This window comes from Physcomitrium patens, chromosome 16 (genome assembly GCF_059467195.1).
Source record: "Physcomitrium patens ecotype Gransden chromosome 16, ASM5946719v1, whole genome shotgun sequence".
NCBI lineage: Eukaryota > Viridiplantae > Streptophyta > Bryopsida > Funariales > Funariaceae > Physcomitrium > Physcomitrium patens.
The window spans coordinates 8,237,637-8,252,382 of NC_143425.1; the positions used below are offsets into that span (position 1 = coordinate 8,237,637).

Genomic DNA, 14,746 nt, shown 5'->3' on the forward strand with positions numbered 1-14,746 from the left:
TCTCAAACTGCCAACTTTCAGTATATTCTTGTACTAAAATCTAAATATCTCCCAATTGCACCATTGAATTATCACAAAATTTTACATATACTTAGAACACCTAATTAAAAAAGTATTATCAAAATTTGAACTATAAATGTGATACCAATTTTTCAAACTAGTCAAGAGTACTAGCCCTAATTTCATTGCATAAATTCCAAGTTGCTAATACAAACCTTGACTTTCAATAATAATTGCTAAGTTCTAAAAAATCCTATCAAAATCAACCTTATATCTTTTGAAAAAGCTCCAATCTAGCTCTCCAATCCTAATCTTTGATCTTTGAATGAAAACCTATTTTGCCCTAGGTGATTGTTTTAGAGGCTAGAGGTCTAATTTCAACCCTGTTTCACAAATGGTCAATCCTAGGATATCAATCTAACCTATCCTAAGGATTTTTTAGCCCAATCTTATCCTCAACTTCATCTTGGTATCAACCATACTAATTATTTACCTCTTCTAACTTGATTTTATGAATTTATGGTCTTTCAAAGGTTGTAAAAGAGTCTCTACAGCCTAGAAGATAAAAGTACTAACCAACCTTCATACTACTAACTATTAAGATAAGAAAATAATCTAAGAGGCTTTTATAAAAGCTATTTTTAGATACCTTAAATTATTATTAAATCAAGATAATTAGATATTAATTAAAAATTCAATTTTGATTATAATTTTACTATATAGTTGTATTACATTATGATAACATCTTTCAAATAATTAATTGTCACATGTAATGGCTTGAACAATAAATTGTTCCAAAAATTATGTCTTTGACATTGTCAATAATAGATCTTTGACATTATCCTTCAAGTCATAGTAAAATTAATTGATAAGAGCTTTATCATTCCAGTCCACATCACAAGCAAGGTTTTAGAATTCACTAACATATATGTTGGTTGATCGTGATCTTTGTCATAAAGATAAGAACTTGGTCTCTACTACTCTTTCTCGATCACTTTCTCCAAATGTGGTTGTAAACACTTCTAAGAATGAATTCAAATCATAAAAGAGTTGCAAATCTTTTTCTATTAAAGGTACAAACAAAGAGAGGGTACTTCTTGATAGAAGAGTGCCTATGAATCTGACTTGAGTAAATCCATTGAGGTATTGGAAAGAATGCAATCTTAGATAGAGCTTAACTTGTTGCAAAAGTCCTTAAAATTTTGATCTTGTTCCATCAAACTTCTCAGGTATATTAATCCTTGTCCTCATCTTTAGATTTGGTTGTGAGGTCGATATACTTACTTTCTTCAATTATGCAACTTTTTGTTGCAAACTCTAAACTTTTTCCATAGGTGTAGACATAATACTTCTATGATTCACGTTAGTAATACGTGAGATTTCTATTCTTAGAGTGTTGATAAGCTCATGAAGATCTACAATAGTTACAAATCTATTCTCACTTCAGTTGAGAATAGCATCTATAATTTTTTCTTTCATTAATAACTCAAACAAATTTAAAAAGTTAAATTAGAAGAAGGTAATCAGCAACCTCTAATAAAATTTTTGACAAAGAGGGATGATCCACTCTCTTTAAGAAAAAGATCAATGTTAGAAAATAAGATTTTTTATTTAAAGGTGGATAGTCCGCAACCTTCAAAATACAACAATAGAAGTGAGGTAATCTATTTACTTCTAAAGTAAGACAAAAATAATATATTAGTACTCTTGTCAAACTATCAAGGACATGAATCTCAAAAAAAAAATCCTCAACACACTCTTATATTACTAAAAAGAACTAAAAAGTCACTCAAAGATGATATAATATTAAACTAGAATAGCTATTGCCAAAAATAAGAAGACTAAAAAGTCTTTGAACAAGATTAAAGACTAAAAATGCATTGGCAAGAATGAAGAAGGCTTCACTCCTACCTCTCTATATATTCTCTAATTAGGAGCTAGGTGGCAATATTCTATAGGACCTCCAACATGTGTTGACTTTGTTAGCCACATGTCTTGATTTGCAAGGCAAGTTATCTATATATGTACCACATAGTTAGTTTGTTTTACAAGCTATTATATGGAATTAACTTGTTCAATAAGCTACCAACACATGGTTAACTTGTTGGCCAAGTTTTTAACCTATAAACACATCTAAAGTCAAAACCACATCTATAAAGCTTTTAGGAAGATTCTCTACAAGACTTAATGAAATTAATCTATATTTACCTACTTCTACCTAATCATATAAGTAACTATTGGAATAAATGTATATATCCATGACACAAGTCTCAGATAGGAATCAATAGACCACAACTCCCAATCTATGTTTGTATCTACCAATCTAATCCTTCTTTCATAAAACTCCTCAAAAAAGACTCATGGTAAGAAATCAATGCTTTGGTTGGAGCCACAACACCAAGATCTGTCATATGTCTCCTTTCTTTCATATATTTCCTTCACACCACTTCCTAGAGCAATGTGACGAAGTAGAAAATATAAGATCAGATAACTTCTATGTCATACATATAAAAAGACCTCCCATAAGTAATGGAAGTAGTACAACACTTGAGCGACTTTTAAGATTCATTGGCAATAATAGAAATATATGTTACAATTGTCCAACATCTAAGTGACCATAATTATCAATATTGGAGGTCAATAGCAAGGGCTATTTCTCCCTTGAAAAGCACTATCTTATATAAGCAAACGTTCACAATCGACACAAGGAACAAAACACACTAGATAGCTTGAAGAATACACGATTACATTACTTCTAATTTTATTTTATAATTTACTCATTGTAGCATAGGATATAGGACCTAGACATGAACCATCAAGATTAGACAATATTATAGAATTTATGTCTAAGTCATTTCCTAATGAAGCAATTACTTGACCACGAATAATTGCAGTAGTTTGATGCCAACACCTTAGCTAAAGGCTCTACTACTATGCAATGTAATTTCTTAAAATTACTTAATCCCAATGAAGATCTTTAAGGTTAAGGATATACATTGCTACACATATCAGCAACTAAACATATTAAACCACCAATATCCATAAAACATGCAGTAAACATAGTAATAAGGAAATGTATAAACATCCACACTAATTTACATAAACCACGGATGTATTGGAAGACGTATCGATGAGTAGAAACACTCATATAATATAACAATAATACGGGAAATGTATTCGTATACATACGAATAGAGATACACCCAGCGAGTGATGGTGGGGCTCGGAGTAGTGTTGCGAGGGTTGCGGCGATGGGAGCGTTAGATGAGAAAAAATTCTTCTGACATCGCCTGGAAAATGGCGAAGAATGTGCACTAAGTTGCTACTGCTGCTGCGCCCCCGCGTAATTAAAATTAAAACTGCTCATCAAAGTGTGCCGCGAACAATGGATGATGATGAGACGGGTCCGTTTCAGTGCGTGTGGAGCGAATCGGACGGGTTTCATACCGCCACCCAACCACTCCTGCAGCAACAATGTGCCCGAGCAGATCACGGAGGAGATGCGGTGAGAAGAAACCCTAAACCCCTCAGAGAGACACATATTGATTGATTGACTGACGCACTGGAGAGAGATGGCGTTTGTGGAGGCCATGGATGCATGGCTTGCATGGGCCAGCTTAGTGTTCTGCCATCCCGTCTCCATTTTCCTCCAGCTTAAGGTAAGTGTGTGATTGTGTGAGTGTGTGTGATTTTTGTTTGTGGGTTTACTTTCTTTCTTCCTGAATCTCTGTACCGATATTGTCGTTTTTTGGCAGTGATCGTGGGGGTTTAAGGTACTTGGGAGTGGGGTTTGTGGAATGGATAATCAGGGTTTGGGATCGGGTAGTGGAGAGATGATGAAGGAGTGGCGGATCTGAAATGGTCGGGTGTGGGTTTGTGTATGTGTTTGTGTTTGTTCCTGCAGGGATGTTTGGTCTATTTGGTGCTCGCCGCTGGTTGGGCTTATAATTCAGTAGTAAGGTTTTCCTCTGCCTCTGCCATTTTTTATTTTTTTATTTTTTTCTTTTTTTTCCCCTTCTGAAGGATTGCTGTTTTATGTTATTCCCCCGTTTTCAAGCTTTGGGATAACGCGTGAAGCTTGTTTGCGGAGGAGGGGGTGTTGCTAAGCTCTTTGTCGACATTGATCAGGGCTCGGGAGCTGCATCGGATACGCGCGGCCGAAGCAGCGGGGAACGCCCTGGCATTCCTGTACCCCAATGTGGACGACTTGGAGCACTCAGCTCAAGCGAAGCTCCTGCGGGTGTCGGTGGTGATGCCTTTGAAAGGATTCGGGGAACATAATCTCAGCAATTGGCGTAGTCAGGTATTGGTTATTTTTGCTAGGATCCGCACCCTTATTTTATGACCTCATTGTCCAATCCTGTGGTCTCGGCCAGTCTAGCAAACCAAGAATGAGTAGATTTTAACACCATTCTGGAAGCACCTGATTTTGTACCACAGGGCGATGAACGATGTTTTGCTGGTCTTGTTACGTTGGGATGATTTTTTTAATTTTTTACTCCTCTTCATGGCAAATCTCATCACCTTTACTTAATTCAAACATTATATTTATACTTTATTGCCATTGGTGGAGAAATGTAAGTCGCGGAATGCCTAAGGGAGGATACTCAGGTCAACATAGGCGTTATCAAGCAAATGGGCTTGAGAAAGGGATTACTTCTCCAATTGCAAATGTGGTTTGATATTGAAGATTTTTTGGATGTAGGTATTGTCCATGTATGGAGGACCTTTAGAATTCCTCTTCGTGGTGGAGAGCAAGGAGGACCCAGCATGTGAGGTGATCTTGCAGCTGATGCGTGATCTGAAGGTTTGCTTATGCACCCATTCACATTTCTTTATTATTTCTTGCTAACAGCTACATCATAACTGAACGGTTTCAAAACCAACACTTTTGGGTAGCGCCTCTTTCTTAGCATCGGCACCACACCTTTGAAGGAACACCGCGAACTTGATAAGATTGTAAAAAGCGAGCTGGTGTGCGAAGCTCCCAAGAGCAAAGGCCACCTTTGAAACTTCTGCCTTCAACTAATCTAATGCGGTTTCACAACAAAATTTATATAGATGTCTTATGGAGATGGCTCGAGTTCGGAAATGTATATATCGCGTTTACTGCTTCATACTTGTTCAGCTCAGGATGTGAGTGGATGACAAAATATGAAGTGATGTATGTGGATGTTCTAGCAAGGGGGATAAATAAGCCAAACGAGGAAATAGGGAATGAGATGGCTGGAGCTGCTCATGAGAAGGTTTTCACGAACACATTATCAAGGATAGACACTGTCTATGAGACTGGAATATCGTCTTGTGATAAACTTATCGGTACTAGAGAATTTAGTGCAGCCCTACCTGCCATTCACTGTCAAGTAATAATATATAGATGTTGATTTGCAATGCTTTTCTGAACATAAATCTTTGTTTTGACGAGGCAATGTGGTCTTTTGTCAGGGTGAAGTGGATGCAAAATTACTAGTTGCTGGTTACTCTACAACGTGCAGCCAAAAAATACATAACCAGCTGGTATTCTAACTACAAATTTATACGTTTCTAATTGCTTTGCCTCTGAATCTACAATCGCTGTGATTAGACTAGAGTTGATGCTCTGCGAAATACGCCGGTTGACGCAAAGCCTCGGTGTAAACTTCGAAGAGTCGATACATCTCTCTCTTACATTCTGGTTTTCTGATAGGCAGGCGTGGATGCCATGCACAAGGACAGCAAGTATGTACTCTTTCTGGACGATGATGTGCAACTCTGTCCGGGGAGCATCGGTGCCCTTGTAGCTCACATGATCGAGCACCCTGAGGTATATGCTATGTTGTAGTCTCTTCATGACGCTCCGTCCAGTGAAGCATGCAACGTTTTGGCTTGCCCTTCCCCCGATGTAGATCCCGAGTTTGTTGTCTCGAGATCTTGTTTTCGTACATTAGCTAGACCTTGCAGCTGATTTAGTTTATGAATCATTCCCTTATGGATTCTGCAGATTTTTGTGTTGACAGGATATCCTTTCGACTTGCCTTCGGGTAGTATTAGCAGCTACTGCATTTATGAGTACCACCTGGTATCCACTTTTTGCTTTCTTTTTCCTTGCAATCTTCTTGTGCTCTTTTCTAATGCTTGAAGTATACAACTAATCGGCTAATTGCCTGCATCAACTTCATAGCCATTCTTGCTGGATGGTTTGTGGATGATTTGTACTTACCGGTTTTCTGTTGATTGTACCAGCCCTGTTCTATAGGATTTGGTTTTGGTCGGACTTTCTTCCTCTGGGGTGGCTGCATGATGGTTAGTCTTACTACTTTGCATAAAACAATTTCCTGTTCATCGCTTCCCCATTTCTCAGTTCCTTCAGGCGTATTGATGATGTTTTTAGAAGTAAGTACCCTGAGCACATGCTTTGCTCTGGCTTCAACTCGACGTAGATATAAAACTTGTCCTACCAAATGAGAACTCACTGATGTAGCATTTAAATGAAAGTCGGAATTGTAGATGCATGCAGAAGACTTCAGGACCGACCGATATGGTATGGTCACAGGCCTACGGGAAGGTGGATATTCAGATGATATGACCCTAGCTGCAGTTGCTGGTTAGTGTTACTTATTCTCTGACATCCACAATTTTAAAACTACCTCATTTATGATGCTAGGAAGGCGTGAAGTTGATGTTCTAATTTTATAAAGGTTGTCCAATGGATTTATGATTGTCATTTTACCTGATAGGAGCAAATCAGCGCGTTATCAGCTCACCAGAAAGAGCTATTTTTTTCCATCCTCTTGCTAAGGATTTGAGTTTTTCCAGGTATTATTCTTATGTTGCCTCGAGCATTTGCTTGAATATTAGTGAGCAGTTTTTGGCTGAAAGTAATGGTGAGCATTGTGGTTTCTTGCAGTTAGACTTCTTACGTGTCGAAACTTACCCCTTATGCTTTTCTTGCAGGTACTGGAATTATTTGCAGAAACAAACAATTGTACTGGAAACGTACAATACAACGTATAATTACTGGATGAACCGCGGATTGTTCTTTTTGCATTGTTGGGCTTCTTGGAGCTTTGTATTTCCATATCTCACCTCGTGTGTTCATCTTCTGGTGGCGATGCGGATGTTGATGGGAGCTTCCGCAGAACTTTACTCTTCGTGGACTACGGGTGATTTTTGTGAACTCAGTGAAATTGCAAATTATACTTGCGTTAGTGGTTCCAATATCCAAACCAATTTAGGCTCAATGACGACTATTTCATTTTCAATTCGATGGAAATGGACCCAAGTATAGCATTAATTGAATGACGATTGTGTTCGTGGCACGCATTTGTTATCCACCAGAATTACTGCATGACATATCACTACTATTTTGAATCGTGTTTTCTGTTCTTGAGGTTTAGTGATTCTCGCGCTGATGGACTATGGTCTTCGCAGGTCTGTGGTTGACAGGGTGTATAGCAACAGCGACCTTGATTGAATTGTCGTCTATGCGTCACTTGTCAACAGTGGTGATCGATTTAATCAATGCATTGTCACCTGGGAAGGATCCAGTCTCGATCAGTTCTTACAATTATGTCAAGGTTTACCTCCCCTCTCCTCTCCTCTCCTCTCCTCTTGTTTCGCTGGCTCACCTGTGACTCGTCTTGATTGATTTGGAATAACTGTAATTTTGGCTCTCTTTTTTTGGTTTTTTTGAATTCGAGTGGTTCATGGAACCGTTATATCACAATTTTCACACCTTAATCGCTGTTATCATCTGTGAGACGATTGAGCCAGCCTGTAACTGATTATTTGTTGGCAATTCAGGTCTTTGTAGCTGGAATAGTGGGCAACTTCTTGTACCCAGTGTCAGCTGTTTACTCCCACGTGTTTCAGCACATCGACTGGGCGGGGGTGCAGTATTGGTTGGGCAATGGAAACATTTGTCAGGTACAATGACAGTGCTGAGATTCTCCTTATCATCTGCATCTCTCCATACTGAGAAGTCTGCAGTGTTAATTGCTCTCGTTGAATGTTAGTGGAGCCTTAGGGGGAGGGTCTCATCGTTGCTATGACTGATAGCACCTGAGTGCTCTTAACTGCTCTTGGACTATCTGAGTTGATATGTATGTAGCAGCTGAATACTGATAGTTTGCTTCTCTTTTATTCATTCGCAGATTCAACGTGGAAGCAGAAGATGGAGGGTCGTTGAATCTTCGAAATCTGGCTGGAGCACGGAGGAAATACATGGGCAGTTTCCAAACAAGTCTACAGTTTGGACGTTGCTTTCGGACTTACTTATGAACCAAAGTTGTAAGTTGAAGAATAGCTAAGTAGGGTCTTATATTATTAATTCATTAAAAGATTGGGTTGTTGTTAGAGCTGTAGGCAAGTTAGCTGCTGCAAACATGGTGTTGTTTTGTTTCAGTTTATTTTATTTTTTGTCATGAAAGCATGACTTCCTGTAACAAAATATGACGATAATTCTCTCCCCTTCTAAGAAACTGGCGATTGATTGAGAATTTACCTTACAATTTGTAAATCATGCACGTGTTAGCTTAAAGTGAATTGTAACTCTTTGTTGGTCTTTTTTTCTTTGGACCAGTTAATTTTTTAAGCCACCTTGATTATCACCAACACAAAAGTCTGCATTAATGAGTATAGACATGATTGCTTATAGTTGTCAATTCTAACCAATGAAACATCTGAGCTTCTGTTATTTCGTCATTTTTTCACGAAATAAATTCTTCGATAATAATTGATATTATATTCTTAGTTTTTTTTTTCTGATGATTTTTTTCCACTGAATATACTGAATGGTGTTGAATTTAGATTTAATTCATATATTATAGATGTAAAAGTTTTCATTTTTCTTTTAATTAAATTGTTGTTGATGTAATCCAGTTTTGAAAGATGATAATTCCACAACCCACAAAAACGCCAAGTTTTATATTAACTTATATAATTTTCCATTGTAGACAACTTTGTATGCTTAGCAATTAAACAGAACAGAAGTTACTCAACCTTCCTCTGAATTAATGCAGCTTGTAATGTTTATAATATTGATAAACCATGTATTGCAGTTATTAACATGCAATCACGACGTACTTAAGCAGAATTCTAGTTCATGGAATAAAACAAATTATAAAAACAAATTGCAACATAGTGGAGAAAGAAAAAGAAAAAGAAAAGGTAAGATAATAAGAGAAACGGAAATAAGACGAAAAGAGGAGAAATGGTGAAGCTTAAGGTAAATATCGGAATATTTACAGTCGCTTAATCACTTTCCTCTAAGAGGTGTGGAAAAGTTACCCTGTCCTTTATTTTACCACATATAGTGAGAAGCGTATGTATACGTCTCTGCGGTAGTTCCGTATGGGATACGATGGCCGACCCAGCTCCGCTTTGATGGGCGGCGCGGGTGGCACCCGGCCCAGCCCAGCCCGATATTTTTTCTCGACATAAATTGGCCGGAAATGAAACAATTTGTTCTCTTTCGCACAGCATCAGCCTTGAGGAGAAGAGAGGCTGCGCCACCCAGCGCCTAACCCTAACCCCAACTTTTTGACTCGTTTGTCGATCTCTGCTTCGCTATGGCTGACAATGAGGAGGTGATGGCCGACGCCCCAGCTGAGGCGACGGCCGCCGCAGAGCCCGCGCTCGGGGAGCCCATGGACATCCTCACAGGGTTGCAGATCGTTTTGAAGAAGGCGCTCGCTCACGACGGCCTCGCCAAGGGTCTTCACGAAAGCGCCAAGGCCATCGAGAAGCACGCCGCTCAGCTGTGCGTGCTCGCCGAGGACTGCAACCAGCCTGACTACACCAAGCTTGTGCAGGCTTTGTGCCAGGAGCACAACGTGAACCTTATCTCTGTCCCCAGCGCCAAGAAGCTCGGTGAATGGGCTGGTCTCTGCAAGATCGACTCCGAGGGAAAGGCTCGCAAGGTTGTTGGATGCTCCTGCGTAGTGGTGAAGGATTACGGTGAAGAAACCGAGGGACTTAATATCGTGAGGGAGTACGTCAAGAGTCAGTAGACATGGCTGCTTCTGGATGGTTTGCGTAGGGTTGCGAGTTTTAGTTGCCCGCACGGGCGTTGTAGCTGGTGAGCCTGCGCAGTTGCACTCTGAAACAATGGTTATCGAACTTCACTGATTTAAGAAACTTACTTATTACTCGTCGACTCTAAGTATCACGTAAACATGGATCATTTCTTGTTTGTTTGTGTCCTTGCGTCACTACTAGCACCATCATGTGTTTGTGTGCCAAGGATTCTCTGACGACTTACATTTTGTCCACATCCACTTACCGAAGTAATTTGTTAGACCCGGCCGCAATCGTACACTCTGTATCTCTACAAATGTGTGGTAGCGTTGACACAACTTAAGGTTTGTGTGTCATCGTGTGCTAACTCTATTGATGTGAAGATACGTATTCTGGTGGTGCACAATCAAATATTTACGTGTTTGATATAACCTAACAAATTACTTTCATTTCATACAATGTTTAATACTCATTAATTTGCAATAATTCCAACCCTTCAGGAATTACCCACAGATAGAACACACTGCCTCACAATAACTTCGTTTTGTGTTGTTTTGTTAATCTTCAACAAAGAAACCTGGACAAAAAACCCATTCGGATCGAAGGTCTCCTTCCTGTACGCAGCTATCAGACACCATTTCTATCAAGAAAAAAAGAAAAAAAGAAAAAAGAAAAGAGTAAACTTTTGTTAAATCCATGCGAGCAGAATGGGAATCGAAGCGTGAAGAGTAAATGAAGAGCACAAGCATGAAAACAAGATGCAGAAATTCACCTGTTTGCTGTCCACATGTACATCTGTGAGCTTCGCCTCCGAGGAATCCTGCTCCCACTTCTCCAGTTGCTTAGAAAGGCAAACCTCCATGTGCACCACCCTGGAAGAGGTCCCGGGAATATACGATGGGGAAGTTCCTCTCTAATTCAATAAGCCCATGTGCAGCGAAAAACCTGCACTAAGATGCCGAATCCTCTATTTTGGATGTTCAGGAGGAGATGCTCGGTTGGGACATGGAGTTCCACTGAATTCCTCGTCTCTTTCCAACTGAATCCATCCCCTGCATCTCGTCCAGATATGACAGTTTTTGATCTGTCCCAACAATGATATACTAATCATTAGTGACACATCTGTGTTTGTGTGCTCAGCCTCCGCTGAACAGTAACTCACATTTCCACTGAAAGAAAACCTGGCATTCTGCAACTACTACGATGACACGTTAATTGAAAGGTTCATGAAGACACTCCGAGATTGAAGGCCGCGATTGGAATGCTCAAAATAGGCCTTTACTGACAAAAAAGTGATTTTCAAGAAATCGCCTACTCAAACAAAATTGTTCTACCACTACGAAGTGACAATTAATTAAGAACAGGTTTTGTATTACAGGAGAATTATAGGCTAAGTCGTTGTTTGCTACCTACATATTCGACAATGGTCACCGAATGAGTGAGCGACCTCGACGTTCACCACGAGTCGCATGCCTGCTTCTAGACATGAGAATCAGGGAAAAAATTAATGATAAGTCCTGTTCCTAATGCTGTTGCTGCCATCTACTTGCTCACAGGGGTCTTCCTGTTGGGCTCGAAGACAAACTTCTTTAAAGACTCCTTGATGCCGAGCACCTCCGGAAACTCCCTCGACAATTTGGACGCGTCCATCTCGTTGTTGCTCCTGGCAGCGACGATCACTTTGGCTTGCTCCTCGAGAGTGAAGTTAACCCATGAGAGCTCGGGGTCGATGTATTCCTTGTACATCTCCATGATCTCGTTGTGGCTCACTACTCCTGGGTTCGTGAAGTTCCAGATACCTGTCAAATTGCGCTTGGCCATCTCCAGCGAGATCGGCAGCAGCTCATCCAAGATGGTCATACTGTTGGGGATATTCACAATCTTCTGGTATCTTACGATCTTTGAGATGAAGTTCCGTGGGTTCTGCAGGTCGGAGGAGATTGGCATCCGCACCCGCAATGTGCACACATTGTCGAACTCATTCAACAGATCCTCAACCTGAACAGGCACCCAAATCGCACAGAATCTTGATACAATCCCGCCTCAAACGACAATAATATTTCAGTCCCGACAAATTCCCCAGAAGGGTCCGCTAGAGAGTGCAATTTTGCCTCGGTTCATACGTTCCACAAGACATACTGTAGGACCCAAGGTGGAAATAGCTTCTTTTAACCAAACGAATTGGCACAGCAGATCAAAACCCATTAGACCATGGCTACCACCGAACTCACCATTGCCTTCGTTTTCGAGTAATACGACCCCGCGAAGTTAGGTGTGTCCTCTTCCTTGAATCCGATCCCGCTGCCCTGCGGGTGCTTCTCATCGTACTCAAAGATGCAACCAGTCGCGTAGTTTATCAACACCAAATTGTTCTGCTTGCACACGTCTGCCAGCGTTAACGTACCCACCACATTCGCACGGATTGTCTCCACCTTGTGGCTCTCACACCAATCCACATTCGGCCGCCCGGTGACACCCGCCGCGTTAAACACATGGGTCGGCTTCACCGCGGCTATGTCAGCCTCCAAGGAGCATCTGTTCTCCAGGCGCCCGGACCCGTACTCATACGCAATACCCTGCTTTTCGCACATCTTCCCGAGAAGCCCACCGAGCCATCCCGTCCGCCCGTAGATCAAAAACTTCAGATCCGAATTCTTCACTCCGTTGTTGGCCGGGGATGACTTCGATACGATCTCGTCGACCACTCCTTGTTCCTTCCCGTCCTTCGATAGAGCCGCCCCATTTTCCTTAGCAGAGGGTGCACTGTCTTCCTCCAGAGTGATAATAGCCTCACCTCTCTGCATCTCAGCGAGCTTCTCCACTCCAGGCATTGTCAGCGCCCGCGGGTGCGGCACCAAAGCGCCAGACACGTCGCCCCACCAATCGGGGTGGCTCATGTACCAATCCTTAGTCTTCTGCAGACCATCGACCCAGCTTGTCCTCTCCTGCCACCCGAGCTCGATCAGCTTCTTATCGTCCAGGAAGTAGCGCTGATCGTTGAACGGCCGGTTGTCGACCATCTTGATCGACTTCTTATAGTCCAAGTTGAAAAGCCCGCAGATGTCCTTCGCTACATCGATCACGCGTCGCTCTTTCTTCGTGCCAATATTGTACACATTCCCAATGACTCCCTTGTGCAGTACGCATTCGAAGGCCTCAGCCACATCCTCGCAGTACAGGTAGCTCCGGACGTTGGATCCGTCGCCGTGGATCGGCAGTGGCTTCCCCTGCATTGCCAGCAAGATGAACTTCGGGATCAATTTCTCGGGGAACTGGTTGGGTCCATATACGTTGTTACCGCGGGTGGTGATACATGGCAAGCCATAAGAGCGCCCGTAGGCCATCACCAACATCTCTGCGCCAGCCTTCGTGGCTGAGTAGGGGTTGGTGGGCAGCAGCTGAGACGCCTCATGGTTCCCTACGATAGCCTCTGCCTCGGTTTCCCCGTAAACCTCGTCAGTGCTAACGTGAATGAAGCGCTTGATCTGGCCGGTAACCTTGCAGGCCTCGAGGAGAACGTGAGTACCATAGATGTTGTTCTTCGTGAACTCGAAGCTATTTCCGAAAGAGTTGTCGACGTGGGTTTGTGCAGCGAAGTGCATGATAGTGTCAATACCTTCCGTGATGAGAAGGTAGTTAACCAGATCCGCGCTGCCGATATCGCCCTTGACGAACTTAAAGTTCTTTGAGGCCTTGGAGGGAAAGAGGTTCTTCAGATTCGAGCAGTAATCCAGCTTGTCCAGCACAACGATCTTGTATTGCGGGTAGTTTCGGATCAGCCGATTGGCAACGTGGGAGGCGATAAACCCCGCGGCACCGGTGATGAGGATGTTCTTCGGGACATAGGCATCGACCTTTCCTGGGTTTCCCATTTTGGACAGCACTGATATAGCCTCTGCAGGACTTACCCCGAAATGCAGAGAAATAGCTCCACTCTGAAAAATAACCAATCCGCTTCAACACGATCAGAAAATATCCTCCCCAAATCGCATATATATAATCCCCACAAAAACAAAACAAGCACACTTTGCTAGAAGCATCCTCGTCAAAAACAAAACCTCAGCATAGCAGCATTCGAACCGAAAAAAAAATACTGTAACAGATTTCCAAATTGTTTTATCTTTTTTCCAGATCGGCGTAGAGAACTTCATCAAACTTTCACTTTCATCCGTAAAGGACACACTCTCAGAAGAAAAACCGTTGGAACTCTTATCAAAGCTTGTCAGATCTGCATCTCGATCCCACTCCCCTCCGCACTCCACCACCAACAAGTCACACCCAAATCAACCCCTCCCCCCCCTCCAACAACACACCATAACCGCAACTCCACCTACCCAAAAAGCTCACAAAAACCACCAAAACGCCCCAACGAAAAACCAAACATCACCCAACATCCACACCGACCACCCGTAGCGACGACCAACAACAACACTCACACGCATTCTCACCAGATCTATCATACGCACGACCCACAATTGAAAGCCTTTACACAACCACCTCGCGTACCTGTCAGTCACATCAAGGTACAGAACAACCAGAGTGAGTCGCAGCAGCAGCAGCAGCAAGATCGAAACTAGCTGAGGTAGAGTGTCAGGTACCGAAACTCAGCCGCTCACTCCTTTCTTCTTCTGCGTCACTGCCTGATGAAGAGAGCGAGGAGGAGGAGGAGGAAATGACCAGTAGGCGAAACTGACGAATACGCAGAAGACGGGCCAACTTTGTATCAGTTTCGTTTTCTGCTTTTTTTGCT

General features: G+C 41.9%; 3 protein-coding genes across 8 annotated transcripts; 2 read left to right on the plus strand and 1 right to left on the minus strand.

The window, feature by feature from the left end:
• Positions 1 to 3,311: 3,311 nt before the first annotated feature.
• On the plus strand, positions 3,312 to 8,489 carry LOC112293937 (uncharacterized). Of its 3 annotated transcripts, none has more exons than XM_073539472.2 (14): positions 3,312 to 3,505; positions 3,905 to 3,960; positions 4,129 to 4,303; positions 4,706 to 4,807; positions 5,446 to 5,517; positions 5,687 to 5,803; positions 5,981 to 6,058; positions 6,223 to 6,282; positions 6,487 to 6,583; positions 6,717 to 6,795; positions 6,934 to 7,142; positions 7,411 to 7,556; positions 7,783 to 7,905; positions 8,133 to 8,489. In XM_073539472.2, exons 1-14 carry the CDS (start codon positions 3,386 to 3,388, stop codon positions 8,286 to 8,288), a joined length of 1,590 nt encoding a protein of 529 aa, XP_073395573.1. In that variant the 5' UTR covers positions 3,312 to 3,385; the 3' UTR covers positions 8,289 to 8,489. The 3 variants fall into 3 exon arrangements, with proteins under 3 accessions (XP_073395573.1, XP_024399720.1, XP_024399721.1); XM_024543952.3 differs by having other exon boundaries at positions 3,314 to 3,659; XM_024543953.3 differs by lacking the exon at positions 3,312 to 3,505 and adding an exon at positions 3,580 to 3,659 and having other exon boundaries at positions 3,905 to 3,955.
• Positions 8,490 to 9,458: 969 nt separating this feature from the next.
• LOC112293938 (small ribosomal subunit protein eS12) lies at positions 9,459 to 10,135 on the plus strand. Its single transcript, XM_024543954.3, has one exon. It carries the CDS (start codon positions 9,549 to 9,551, stop codon positions 9,987 to 9,989), a length of 441 nt encoding a protein of 146 aa, XP_024399722.1. The 5' UTR covers positions 9,459 to 9,548; the 3' UTR covers positions 9,990 to 10,135.
• On the minus strand, positions 9,669 to 14,715 carry LOC112293936 (trifunctional UDP-glucose 4,6-dehydratase/UDP-4-keto-6-deoxy-D-glucose 3,5-epimerase/UDP-4-keto-L-rhamnose-reductase RHM1). 4 transcript variants are annotated; one of them, XM_090256902.1, is made up of 4 exons: positions 14,591 to 14,679; positions 14,445 to 14,498; positions 12,228 to 13,931; positions 9,669 to 11,994 (listed from the first exon to the last, which is right to left on the minus strand). In XM_090256902.1, exons 2-4 carry the CDS (start codon positions 14,454 to 14,456, stop codon positions 11,539 to 11,541), a joined length of 2,172 nt encoding a protein of 723 aa, XP_090113028.1. In that variant the 5' UTR covers positions 14,457 to 14,498; positions 14,591 to 14,679; the 3' UTR covers positions 9,669 to 11,538. The 4 variants fall into 4 exon arrangements, with proteins under 4 accessions (XP_090113028.1, XP_024399719.1, XP_024399718.1 ...); XM_024543951.3 differs by lacking the exon at positions 14,445 to 14,498 and having other exon boundaries at positions 14,595 to 14,715; XM_024543950.3 differs by lacking the exon at positions 14,445 to 14,498 and having other exon boundaries at positions 14,503 to 14,644.
• Between the last annotated feature and the right edge of the window lie 31 nt (positions 14,716 to 14,746).